The sequence below is a fragment of the Portunus trituberculatus genome, chromosome 38, assembly GCF_017591435.1.
Source record: "Portunus trituberculatus isolate SZX2019 chromosome 38, ASM1759143v1, whole genome shotgun sequence".
NCBI classification, from domain to species: Eukaryota; Metazoa; Arthropoda; class Malacostraca; order Decapoda; family Portunidae; genus Portunus; species Portunus trituberculatus.
This window is the reverse complement of record NC_059292.1, coordinates 2,238,020-2,252,500: the sequence shown is the minus strand read 5'-3', so window position 1 is coordinate 2,252,500 and position 14,481 is coordinate 2,238,020. Positions and strand designations below refer to the sequence as shown.

The 14,481-nt window shown below is 36.4% G+C and overlaps 1 protein-coding gene across 2 annotated transcripts in view; it reads left to right on the top strand.

Annotated features, from left to right (window-relative positions):
- LOC123514867 (phosphorylated adapter RNA export protein-like) overlaps positions 1 to 10,721 on the top strand; it is a 16,694-nt gene extending 5,973 nt beyond the window's left edge. The window contains exons 5-9 of one of the 2 annotated variants that reach the window (XM_045273128.1): positions 4,745 to 4,911; positions 5,742 to 5,833; positions 7,037 to 7,217; positions 7,488 to 7,627; positions 7,766 to 10,721. In XM_045273128.1, the coding sequence (XP_045129063.1) occupies positions 4,745 to 4,911; positions 5,742 to 5,833; positions 7,037 to 7,217; positions 7,488 to 7,627; positions 7,766 to 8,014 (829 nt within the window). In that variant the 3' untranslated portion in view covers positions 8,015 to 10,721. Of the gene's footprint in view, positions 1 to 4,744; positions 4,912 to 5,741; positions 5,834 to 7,036; positions 7,218 to 7,478; positions 7,628 to 7,765 lie in introns of both variants that reach the window. The other variant, XM_045273127.1, reaches the window with a different exon arrangement.
- Positions 10,722 to 14,481: the final 3,760 nt, after the last annotated feature.

Genomic DNA, 14,481 nt, shown 5'->3' with positions numbered 1-14,481 from the left:
TGGATTGTTTCTAGTTTCCTGATATCCTTTTGCATGTATGGTGACCACACCACTGCTGTGTATTCAATCTGAGTCTTATCATAGTGGTTATGATCTTTTTCATCATACTCTGTGTAATTAAATGCCACCCTGATATTTGTTAGTGTCTCGTATATTGAAGCAAATAAACCATCTATGTATCTTTCTGGGGTCAGGGTGTCTTGTATAATCACTCCCAGGTTTTTCTCTTCCTTCCTTTTCATTATAAGCTTTTCTCCTATTTTGTATTGCCACTTAGGTATTCTATTACCTTTACCCATTTCTATCACATTGGAATTAAATTCTAATTTCCACTTTTGGTTCCATTTCCAGATCATATCAATATTTCTCTGCAATTTCATATGGTCCTTGTTGCTCCTTATTACTTTAAAGAGTTTTGCGTCGTCTACACACACCCTTGTGTGTGTGTGTGTGTGTGTGTGTGTGTGTGTGTGTGTGTGTGTGTTTACCTATTTGTATTTACCTATTTGTGTATTACAGGGCCCGAGCTAAGCTCTCTGTGTCCTGTCACCTTGTCCACTCCTGTCATATCTCTCTTTCATCTGATTGACACACACTGCGTCAATGACATCAATGCTCAGTTTATTCCACTTATCAATACTACGATGCGGGAAACTGTATTTTCTCACGTCGTTTAGACAGATGTCTCTTATTAATTCTTTTCCATGTCCCCGGAGATGATTACTTGTGGTCACCTTTATCAACTCTCTGTCCAGTATGTCAATCTTGTTCACCAATTTGTACATAGTTATCATATCTCCTCTTGTTCTTCTCTCTTCTAATGTGGTCAGCCCCAGTTTCCTCAGTCTTTCCTCATAGTCTAACTCCCTGAGTCCTGGTACCATCCTTGTTGCCAGCCTCTGTACCCTTTCCACCTTCTTCACATTTTTCTTCATATGCGGTGACCAGACACAAGCTGCATATTCTAACTGGTACATAATATCTTCTTCATCATTCCTTCCTTCTAGGTAGTGGAATGCAAGGCCAATATTTTGAAGCATGTTATATGTTTTCCAAAATATCTTGTTAATGTGTTTCTCCGGTGACAAAGTGTTTTGCACGGTTACTCCTAAGTCTTTCTCCTCGTTTGTCTCTTTAATTTTCTCATCACCCAGCCTGTAATCTCTGTTTGGTCTGTATCTACTTCCTCCCATTTTCATAACATGGGTCTTGTCTATATTAAATTCCATCTGCCACTCTTACTCCACTCATATATTTTATCAAGATCTTCCTGTAACTTGTTACAATCTTCCACATTCTTTACTCTCCTCATAATTTTAGTATCGTCCGCAAACATGTTCATGTAACTGTCAATTCCTACTGGCATATCATTAACATAAATCAAAAACATGATGGGACCAAGCACTGACCCTTGTGGAACTCCACTGGTTACCTTCTTCCACTCGGACTTCCTTCCTCTCACCACTGTTCTCATTTCTCTTCCCACTAAGTAATTTTCCATCCATTTTGCTAGTTTATCATTTACTCCTCCAATCTTCTTTAGTTTCCACATCAGTCTATTGTGTGGTACTTTATCAAAGGCCTTTCTCAAGTCCAGGTAGATAGCATCCACCCATCCCTCTCTATGTTGTAGTATGTCAGTCACTCTTGAATAAAAACATAATAAATTGGATACGCACGATCTTCCTTTTCTGAAACCAAACTGTCTTTCACTCAGAATGTTTTCACTTTCTAGATACTCACTCCACTTAGCTTTAATTACTTCTTCACATACCTTGCACAATATACTAGTCAACGATACTGGTCTATAATTTAACGGTTCCATTCTACTACCATTCTTATATATAGGCACAATGTCAGCTCTTTTCCACTCTTTCGGGACTAATCCTGTTCGTATGGAGGTTTCCACAATATCAAATATGGGGTTCAACAATTGATCCTTACATTCTTTTAGCAACCTCCCAGATATGCCATCAGGCCCCATTGATTTATTAATATCCAGATTGCTTATAATTTTCCTTACATCTTCCTTAGTAACCATGATGTCCTGCATTTGCTTTATTTCCGTAGGCCTTCCTCCCATAAAATGCTCCTCCTTTGTAAACACTTTGCAAAAGTTGTCGTTCAAAATTTCAGCTATATCTCCAGCATCCTCATATACTTCTTCCCATTTTTACCTTTTCTATTGCCTCCCTTATATTTAGTTTTCCATTTATGAATTTGTAAAACATTTTGGGTCACTATCACAGTTTTCCACCACCCTCTGTTCATATTCCTTTTGTGCTGTTCTCCTTACTTCAACATATCTATTCCTTGCTGTTTTGTAAACTTCTCTTGATAATACATCACTGTTTTTCTTAAGTTTCTTCCATGCCTTTTCTTTGTTCTTTTTTGCTTCTTCACAATTTCTATTAAACCACTGTTTATTATTTAAAGTCCTCTTTCTGTGATATGGCACAAACCTTTTCACAGCAAAGTTATACAAATCCATAAATTTATCGTACTTCAATTGCATATCCCTTTCCTGGTATACCACGAACCAGTCAATTTCATTAAAGAACTCCCTTGTATGGTTATAATTTGCCCTAATATAATTTAATTTTTCCTCCCTGTGTTCCACAATCTTATTCATGCTTAATTCCGTATCCAGCTCAAAGCTTAGGACATCATGGTTGCTTTTCCCCAAGGTACATTCATGTTCAATTTCTTCTTTTAGAGAGATGCCCCTGGTAAATACCAAATCCAACCTTGCTGCAACATCTTGTCCCCTGCTCCTTGTTGGTTATCTCACCCACTGTGTCATCAAGTTATTTGTTGCTACATTTAACAGTTCCTCTGCCCACTCACCACCGTTCATCACTTCGTAGTCCTCCCACACTATTTCTTTACAATTAAAGTCTCCAACTATCATCACTCTATCCTTTCTGATGAGTTCTTGCTTCATTCTGTCTAGAGTATTTCTCATCACCATTTGGTACTGTTCATATTCCCAAGCACTGGTTCTGGGTGGTATGTATACTGTTATAATATTAATGTCCCTCTTGCCATCTGTTATAAGCATACTTATCACTTCCTCATTTCTCTTACTATAGTTCACCTCCTTCACTATCAGATCTTCCTTAGTAAGAACCATTATACCACCACCTCCTTTATTTTTCTATCATTTCTCCATACTTTGTAGTGTTTTACAACAAACCAGTCTAGCTTTATTTCGGCCTTAGCTTTGTTTCCACTACACACATTATGTCCGGTTCGTTATTTCTTAGGTAATCCATACATTCTAGCCTCTTAGACAGAAATCCATCTATGTTCGTGTAAGTCATTTTTATTCCATTCCTAGTCTCATTCTTCCATGTAATGTCTATTCCGTCTGTTTTATCCACCACTTCTTTAGCCTCCCATTTCTCATCCTCCAAAAAAACTTGGTCTTTTCCTCCTCTGTTCTTTCGTCATTCCTCTCCTTCACTTCAGTTACAAGCTCCTTCATTTTCATTCGCTCATCTTGTGACATATGTCTTCTTATGTAAATTGTTTTGGTTTCCTCAGAGTCCTTAAGTTTCCAACCCCTCCTCAGCAAGGCCTCAGCTGCCACCTGAGTCTTTAATTTAAATTTTAATGGTCTATTCTTGCCTTCCTCAAAAGCTCCTAGTCTCACACTTTCTTCTGCCTCAGCATATAGGCACTCTTCCCCTACTGAGATCTTATTCAGTAAAGACTTAATCCTGTGTGTGTGTGTGTGTGTGTGTGTGCATACGTGAGTCCATGTACAGGCAACCCCTGCTTAACGAAGGTTCACACAACAAAATTTCGCTACAACGAAGGTTTCCCTTTATTACCGTCTGCTCATTTAATGAACACCAAACTCACTTTAACGAAATTTTATCCAGGTAATTTTTTCCAAGTTTGAAAACCAACGCCTTTCGTGGATAAAACGCGTACCACTCACTCCCCTTAGTTCAAAACAATAACAGCGTCAGCAGCAGCTCATCTTCCCTTGCTCTACATGCCACCAGAACGCCCTGCAATGTCACCTAGCGTTGCTAAGAAGACCAGGAAGTCTTTTACTCTCGAAGTGAAGCTGGATATTATCCACAGACACGAGAGGCTAGAAAACTAATAACATTGCTTCCCACCATGGCTTGACTCCATCTACTGTCTACCATTTTCAAGTCAGCAGACTCTGTTAAGAAGGCTGGTGAGACCATATCTTCCTTGCAAGCTAAAAGAACCACCTGAACTTGTGACTCTGCAATGGATAAAATGGAAAGCCTTGTGGAAATTTGGTACATAAGTTTTGTATGTGATACAATGATGCACCCTTTGTTTACATTCCACAGGTTGCCAGCTAGCGTATTTCCTGCTCCACTCTCCCTCCCTTCATAAATTTAAGATCATCAACATTATAAAGTTACTTACATACATACATTAGTGTACATTATAATGACTTAGTCTTAAATTAAACTGCTTAAATGTTTAATTTCATAATTTTTACTTTCATTAAACCTTTCAGTGTACTATGATGCACTCTCACATTGTTTACTCTCAATGGAAGCTCAAGTCAGAGGTTAAACTTGTTATGATTGGTTCGCTTAACGAAGGTTTTTTTTAGGAACGTAACCCCTTCGTAAAGCGGGGGTTGCCTGTACTTGTCTTTACTGATGTGACAGGCCAGTTAGAAATGTGTTGAGCGCAATGGTGACATGTTGAACAGTTTACCATCATACGTCTCTTTCTTTTCCTGCAGGATGAGCAGAAAGCGACATGTGAAGGAGAGGTTAGGTCATCGGAAGCCCAAGACGAAAAGTGGGAAAAGAGAACTGATAGATGTGGAGATCCGGGATTCAATGACAGATGAGGAAGTGGGCCTAGCTATTGCTGAGGGCCTCATGGAGAGGAAACCAGAGCTCATAGGTAGCAATTGATCATTGGTCATAGAAGACATGGTATTTGTTTGACATGTATAAGATGCACTCATACTTATTAAGTCATTATCAAGGAAGTCTTATCTCATCATTTCTTTTTGAGCTTGCAGTACTATAGAACTCAGCAAAATGTTTATATGGTATACTACTCTGGATCTTGTTTGGTGGAGAAAGCATATGATAAAGTGGAAAGAGAAACCCTGTTGAGATGTTCTTAAAATCTATAGTGTATGAAAAGAGATGTTGGAAGAAATTAAGTTTTTTACTGGGACTAATGTGTGATGGAGGAAGAATTTAAAGAGTAATGGTATAAGGAACAGTTGTGAAGCAAGTTTGTATTATATCTCCATTGTTATTTGACATATTCATTGATTGCTGTCTGAAGGAGATGAAAAGTAACATAGGAAAGATTGATGCATTGGGGAGAGTGGCTTGAGTGGGAGTGTTAGGCTTCCATCATCAGATGGGTCAAGGGAGGCGTGGAAGTAGTGTGTTGAAGAAGGTCTGGCAGCAGTGGGCATTGGTGAGGCTGAGATAGTGGGTAGGGATGAATGGAAGCATGTCATTGAACTTCTGACCACATACAAGGTGTTTGAAAAGCCTGATGTTAGTCATGACTTTATTGCTCAAAAAGATATCAAATGAGAAAAATCTAACCATGTGGTGTTAATGAATAACACTTTTTGCATCTGTATAGATGTATTCAATAATGTGGTTGGGATGGAAGGAAAGGGGAGTGTGTAAAGGTAAAGGTGGTTGTGTGTGTGAAGTGATGGGGTAAAGGTGGTGGTAAAGTAATCCATACTTGACCTCTTGCAGTGCGTGTAGTGGAGGTGTTGGGGCGGGAGAAGGCACTAGATCTGTACAAAAACACTCAAGAGTTGGAGAGAGATGGAGGCCTGATGGTGGTGGTAAGTTCTTTGACCTTATTGTTTTTGCTTTATTATAACTGTTGTTGCCAATAGTTGCACAAGTATCAAGGACATCATAACGACTGACACATTTAAGGAAAGTTGAATTATTAAGTGATATGTCTGTGTATCAGTAACCATCAATGAAAAGGTAACTGTTGTAGCAAAGCCTTCAAATTGAAATTAAGAAAAATTGATCAGTATTTTCAGAAAAGATAAATAATGATATTTGATAACCCTTGTGAGGGAATCTTGTTCTTTAGACTTTGCAAAATATTGTTGCAAACTGTTTGGAAATTTCTTAGTGGAAAAGAGAAAATGTGTTGTAGTGAATAAGTGTAGAAAGCAGATACTTTTGTATTAAAAGTAGAGAAGGAGATGTAGCATTGTGACAGATCATGCAAGACAGAAGACAATCAAAGAAAGGGAGTTGATGAGAGGAATAGTCTAATTTAAGTGTGTTTAAAACATTGTGTAAGTGAAGCATCATACATTTTTACAATTCTTTTTATGGACTTCTTAATAGTTCATATGAATTAACTTTATCAAAGTACAAACATAAAAACAAATCTCAGTATACACAAATGAGTAATAAAACATTTATATCTGACTAAAATCATAAAAAATTTACTGAGCATCTTATGAATGATGTTGCATAAAGTGTTTGGTGGTTTGATCATCATCTGCACTAATGTATAACAGTTGTGAATACCTTGAGACACCGGACAGTACTCTTATGCATGAAGGTTAATCTGAATGGTCCCACACTGACATAAATGTTCTTCTGGTAGTTGGCCTCACCCTATGTCTATCCCATCTGCCTGTTTCAATAGGCAAAGACTACCCACTTGTCTTGAATTTTATAAGAGATTCTGTGTATGTCATTTATATATTGCTTAGTGCAATGCACTTCATCACTTCATGTACAACCCTCTATGCACTATTCCCACCACCATCAGAATGTATCTTGCTCTTTTAACTCCTGAAAGAAAAGTAAAAACGTAATCAAAATATTCTCTTGAAACTTTTTACGAAAGTTATTTCCACCTTATGTTCATTTTGTTTTACCATTTTCTGTACTTTTCAATTCTAAAGTTTCTGCTTGCCTCCACCCTACTGACTCACTCACTTTTGCACATTATGGTAATAAATTTTTATCATGAAAATCTTGCACCACATCATTTGAGCTTTGTTTTTTTACAGAATGGGTCACGGAGAAGGACATCAGGTGGTGTATACCTAAACTTGTTGAAGTCTTACCCAACGTTAGAGCATACTGACTTAATCAAGATTTTCTCACAAGACGAGGCAGGATCCCTGCAGCAGTGGAGGAAACGCAAGCGAGCTCACCGCAAGCGTGAAAGACACGAGTCCAAGCCACAAGGTACTTACCAGTCATTACAGAGGGTATTGATATCATTGTTTGTTATACTATTTTGCACACATTCTTATGCATTTTCGTTTTAGTCTCACCAGGTCAAGTTTTCAAAGTACCCATGCTCTGAATGTAGATGATGTATCAACAAACTCTTCTTATCTCAGCACACACAGATTCACTATATTATTCAGACTATTTACAATTTATGCTGTCATTTAATACCAGATTTCATTAAATCTGAAAATTGCATAATTTTTCATCTTACTGATTCTGCAGGAGAGACAGCCAGTGAGGAGGGACTTCATCTTGGAGAGCTGTTCTCTGATGATCCTGGAGGAGCAAAGTGTCCAGGCTCTACGCCTGTCACATCACCTCAGCCATCAGACACAGAGGAACAAGAACTTGCCAGCCCTTTGGTGAGGGGGACAAGTAGTTATATAATATTATAAGACATAATGAAAATGTTACTACCTTTGAATAGGAAGCTACAAATTAAAGTTTGTGGCAGAGTTGGTATTATGGATGTTTTTTTTTATAATTCTTTTTTTTTTCAGATAAATCAATTATCACCACAAGAGATCATGCCACCATCATCACCACCTCAGCCACCATCAGCCACCACAGATCCTCACAAGACCCCAGACCAGCCTCTGGAGACCTACAATGGTGGGTTTCTCAACATAGAAGTGGAGAACAGTAAGCAGAAGGAAGAGCTAAGTGAAAAGAATAGAAGTACTGAGGTAGCAGCTTATGATGATGACTTTTTAGACTTTCATGGAAATGATGAAATGGAACTGTTTTGATACTGTCAGTGGTTGCACATAATTTACAGGTATGGTATGATACCAACCTTAACTCTTTGTGGCTCTAACATCCTGTCAACCTCTGTGATCTCCCATGTAGATAAACCCACAACCCAGTCTGTACAGAATGAATTCTTACATGGTCCCTATTCAGCTGTCTCCTGCCTTGGGTGTGTATGCCTTAACCCTCCTGCCATAAAAATTCCCTCCATCATTCTTTTTTGATCCTGTTTCCCTCAGTGTTATTGATATTCCAATACATCCTCAGTTTCAGCCATGCACACAATTTGACTTCAGAATTGAAACATATAGAGAAGAGAGAGGGTAGTGTTGCATCAATGATTTGGCCCAGCCTTTGTAAGAGTTTTGCATCAGGAAGTATGACATTGTCTGAATGTAATTTTGTAAAATTAGCTACAGGTGTTGAACAATTTGGCTGTATTCAGAAAATGCAACTAACAGAAATGCAATATATGTTCTAGATTGATTATTTTTACAGTGCTCAGCTGCTCTTAACCAATTGCTACTTTTAGCAGGACAGCTGTTGCATAGATTTATATTTTCGTGCATTTTTCTTTCATAATTGGCTTATTTTTATTCTATATATATTTTATATAAAATGTTTTAGTGTTTTCATGGCTCACTTTTATTGCAATTATTCAATATCATACCTTGAAAATAATCAGCAGAAAGGCAGTAGACTAGTAGAGAGCTGAAAGATTAATAATTTTCTATGGGATATTATAAAGGGACTTCGCTGCTGCATTTGAGTGTGTTGTTGGTGCATTTACTCTCTATGATTCAACAAGAAGATACTTGAAATATATGAATGTGTGTCTAGTGAGAAATAGTGCATATGAGATGTGCTACTATTGAAGACTTATTGGCACTCATCAGTAGGGGAAAAAAGAAAACAGGAATGTGCTTAGACTACCAAATGGTTATGAACAGTATTTTTTGTTTTTATTTTAAGTGATTTAATAAAGCTGAAGCTGCTATAAAAGTCTATGAATTTGTATCTCAGAAATTGTTGTAGGATATGCTGCACAAATGACCCTCATGCAGCATGTCTCACAAGGATCAGTCATCCCTCCTGTGAAGGCCTCTAGGCTAAGACATGAGGGAATGGTTGTGAATGTGTATGCCTTGGCTTTTCTTTTTGATATGCATAGAGATCAGTTAAATAATTTGTTCTCAAATTGTTTAACTTTTTCTTCATGGCTATATTTATTTACTTATTTGTATATTTAGTTTATTTAGTCTTTTATGGACATGATAATGAAAGTGCCAAATTCAGGTGGAATCTTTAGCAAGGTTCATGATCTGTTATGCTTCATGATGGTGTAGAGATACCCTCTCTTTTCATGAGGGAAGAAAATAAATGCCTCTACAAAAGCAACTTAGCTAGATGTTTGGAGTTGCTATATGATGATTTAACTGGCTTTTTTGGTTACTGTAAAGTGGACTTGTGTTTATTAAGATAGTGCTTCGTGCCATATCAATCAATTAAAAGTTGAATTTCTTCTTACTAGTAAAAACACAGAAATGGCAAAATTATGCAAATATTGAGTAGTTGATTAACAGGAGAAGCAAAATAATGCATACAATACACCCACTCTGAGCAGCAGGTTGGGACACTTCACAGGAGGGCAGGATTTGTGGCTCAAATTGATTTGATATGACCATAGTTTGTAAGATAAATGTACATAGTTCCTTCTGACTTGAATTTCATTTGTATATACTTTTCATTTACTAATGTTTATAATAGTAGTCTGTACTGAAGATGGATATTGCAAGAGCTCTAAATTACTGAAGAGGCTAAAGGATAATGGACTGCTAGATGGATGACAGTAGTTTGATTTGATTATTTTGTTTAATAATTTCATTGAGTAGAGGAAAAGGGTTCTAAAAGTTGACCATATGATGGTGGCAATTCATAGTCATGATGTAATTTTCTGTCAATCTGAATTGAACTGATGATTTTGTCTGGCATGTATGGCTATGGCATTACACTGAGATAAAATAGCTACTATTATTTTGCTAAGCTGGGCACTGCATTGATATTATGAACACAGCAGCCTTTTTCCTGAAGAGTGTAATCATTTAGGAAATATATATATTTTAAAGTAAAAGGGGAAAGCAGGCCAACAGCAACAAAAAAGAAAAAAGTCCACTTAGTTGCTAGTTCCCTTGCAAATCTGAAAGAGTTATCCAGAAAAAGAAGGATAAATGTCTTGAATGAAGTAAAGTCATGGGAAGTTGGAAATACAGAAGCAGGTAGGGAGTTCCAGAGTGTATCAGAGAAAGATATTAATGATTAAGAGTGCTGGTTAAATCTTTCATTAGGGAATAAGACAGAGTAAGAATGAGAGGAAAAAAGCCTTGTGCAGCAAGGCTACAGAAGAAGTGAGGCATACAGGAAAAGAAGGAAAGAAGAGAAAAATATCACATATAACCAGCTGTTGTTTCCTTACTAATACAGTGTCTTGTAATATTACTACATAGTCAATCCATACCTGCTATTTTTCAGAATAATTTGTTGTCTTAGCCATGCACTGAATGGTATTGTGGTAACTTTTTCCCCACTGATTTACTGGCTTCTTCACCACACACACACACACACACACACACACACACACACACACACACACACACACACACACACACACACACACACACACACACACACACACACACACACACACACGCAAAATAATCACGCGCCCAGTAGCTAAGTAGTTAGAGCGCTGGCTTCACAAGCCAGAGGACCGGGGTTCAATTCCCTGGCCGGGAGGAGATATTTGGGTGTGTCTCCTTTCACGTGTAGCCCCTGTTCACCTAGCAGTGAGTAGGTACGGGATGTAAATCGAGGAGTTGTGACCTTGTTGTCCCGGTGTGTGGTGTGTGCCTGGTCTCAGGCCTATCTGAAGATCGGAAATAATGAGCTCTGAGCTCGTTCCGTAGGGTAACGTCTGGCTGTCTCGTCAGAGACTGCAGCAGATCAAACAGTGAAACACATACACACACACACACACACACACACACACACACACACACACACACACACACACACACACACACACACACACACACACACACACTAATTATTATTATTATTTTTTATTATTATTATTATTATTATTATTATTATTATTATTATAATTATTAATGAATTAGTTAATTAATTAATTAACCTATATACCTGGTGATCTACAAAGGTGACAGTGTGAAAGCATGTATGGAATTATAAAGGAGGAGAATAATGTTTGGTTTGTGAAGATGAGACAAAGTCAATCCTTGCAGTTGTGTCATTACCATTATATTTCTTCTGTAATTATGAATATTATATTGTATTACACAAATTTGAGTCCTCTTAATTAATTAGTTTGTAGTGCATCCTTCCTTGCCTCCAGCAGAATTAACCCCAAGATGTGGGATTGGAACGTGATAGTAAATTTTAGTTCATTGTTGTACTTCATCACATTATGTACTGGATACAAATGGTTTATAAAAACATCCATTATGTTGAAGGCAATGCAAATTTTCTTTAGATATTTTGCTTTGAATTCCTGTGAAGTTGCTTGTGCCTGAGAAGTTTAGTATTTCAACTATACATACAGAATTAGAAGAAAAGTTTAGACAGCTCTGAATATTAGTAATTTTATTTATTTATTTTTTTTTACATCAGTTGGAACAAATTTGGATTAGGTAAAGTGCATTTTGTAAGAGATCAAGATAAATGTAAGACTGGTACAGTTTAATATAGTATGAAGGGAAGAATGGCATTGTATATTTTGTTGTTTTAGCTATTCACTAATGAATTTGTATGCACATACCTTTTGTTCATCTCATTGAGTCCCTGCATATATCCAGTACAGTTTAATTCCCATATAATCATTATTGAATATCTGTTAATAATCTACCTGCAGGAATCATGAAGGGTGTACTAGTATTAGATTATTTCTATGCAACAAGAATTTGAAACAAACTCTGTTGATAAATCAATATGAAAGTACTTCCTATGAAAATAACACTAAAATTGGATCTCCAAATAATGTTGAATTAGTGCTGAATGACAGTACAGCAGTTAAGACTATATCTTGGGATAGCCTAGCATTATTTTGGAGCATATAATCCTAAGTATGACAATGATTAGAGATGTCTGTGATATGATATAAGGAATGGCTGTACAGGAGGAAATGTTTTTGTAGTTGTGAGAGCAGAATCATTTGTGTTGTAACATTTATCTTTCTTATGCATTTTGATAACAATTAATCTTGTAAACAAGATCCTTGTTCAGTGGACCTTCATGCAATGTTGATTCACATTTTTTGTTAGAATTTTACCTACCAAACATCAAATTCATGAAAAAAAAAAAAAAAAAAAATGCAAGTTGTTATAAGCAGCAAGCAAATAAGAAAAAAGAACAGCTATTCATGTCCACCTTGAGTGGATGTTATTTTGATGTGATTTGATATGAGAAATATTCACTTGTGATGTACCAGAAAAAAAACAAAAAACATTAGGTTTGTCCTATTCATTGAATGATTTCATATGGGAGGGAAATATTCACTGATGCATAGTAGTAAATATTTTCTTTATATATATATATATATATATATATATATATATATATATATATATATATATATATATATATATATATATATATATATATATATCTATGTTTTATTTATTTAATTTGTTATTTTTTGTCCTTATAGAAATAATTTATAGGGACAACATGAAAAGTTTCCCTTGACTTGATCTTGACTACAGATGTGTCTGTCACATAGAGAATTCCACCATGATTTGGTCTGTTTTCTATCCTTAACTCAGCATCATTGCACTTATTAGAACTATTGAATGAAAAGTTCTTAGCTGATGAGCTCAGTGTTTAGTTGGCCATTTTTCATGTGTCTCAGTTGTGAATCAGGAGATTCTGCCTTTTTAGCAACACTTACTGATGGTTTCTCTTGTATATCAGTGTCTCGAGTTTTCTTTTCCTTTATTTTCCAGAATCTATGTATTGTAACTTTTGTTTCCGTGCTCTTTTTCTTGAATAATTATATCTATTTACCTAGGCTACTATGATCCCCCTAATCCTTCATGTAAAGTTATTTTGGTCTTATGCTGCTTTTCTTTATAAGCTGGATAGCACTCATAAATACTGACAAGGGTTGAAATAAATACCAGTTCCAATGTGTTGATTTCAGGGAATCATTGAAAAATAACCATTTTGTGTATAGTAACAAATTATAAGCCAGGACAGAGATGCATACAAAGTAAAAATTAGTTTTTTTTTTTTTTTTTTTTTTGTTGGGGGGGGGGGGGCATTACATTAATCACTTTTGAGTATGAGTAGACCACATACTCTGAGAGGCTCAGGATTAACATCCATTTTCAGTGATAGTACATCTGATCCAAATGCTCGCAAACACAACCATGTATACCAAGTTACATTGTCCTGCAAAGGCCACACAGGAAGCCATTAATAAGCAACACTGAAAAATGTGTCATAACTCATGCATATGTATTTTTATTTATCTATTATGATTTATGTGTGAAAAGATGCATTTGGAATGTTTAAGATACCATCCCATTATTATATGCCACTGCTGTACAATAACTGACAAAAAAAGTCTTGTCTTTGTGTAATTCATGAAAATAATGAGGTAAAATACTAATTGGATGTTAAGATCAAGATTAATCTATAATTTTTTTTGTGATGTTTGCATTGCTACTTAAAATGTAATTTGGCAAACTATATCGTAGATTTATAAAATACTTGCCAAAATTCTTATCACATTGCAAAAATATTAGATTTCTTCAGTGAGGTGCTGAAATGTGCCACATGTTCTTGGTACTGGGTTGTATATCATGAGGTCTCATGCTTTCTAACTTGGATTGAGATTGGGAGAATGACCCAGTTATATTGTCACTTGATAGTTTTGTTAGGCTTGAGCCATTTTGTCACTGCCTGTGCCTTGTGACTTAGAATCTCAGATCACTAACATGCATGAAGTAGAAAGAGCCTTGACTTCCTGACTTCTGAACATCAAGACAGCTTTTGCATGGACATCTGAAGACAGGCAAAAGGGGCAGTTGCCCCAGTTGTAATTTTCCAGTAAATGTGGGAAAACAGTGTGGGCATTTTGATATGTTATAAAACTGCATATATATATGCATGACATATTTGATTTTGTCCCCTTATCAAAAATCTTACAGATTCTTCTGTAGCTTTGTAGCTGCAGTATTATAAGTCATAAATTAAAGAAAAACTGCACCCATGTAAATCAAGGTTATCAAAGTGGACCTAGGATGAACCCAGTGGTGGTATCTGTGATGCACTGAATTCACTCATGTTGTTTCATATGAACTCTCTCTCTCTCTCTCTCTCTCTCTCTCTCTCTCTCTCTCTCTCTCTCTCTCTCTCTCTCTCTCTCTCTCTCTCTCTCTCTCTCTCT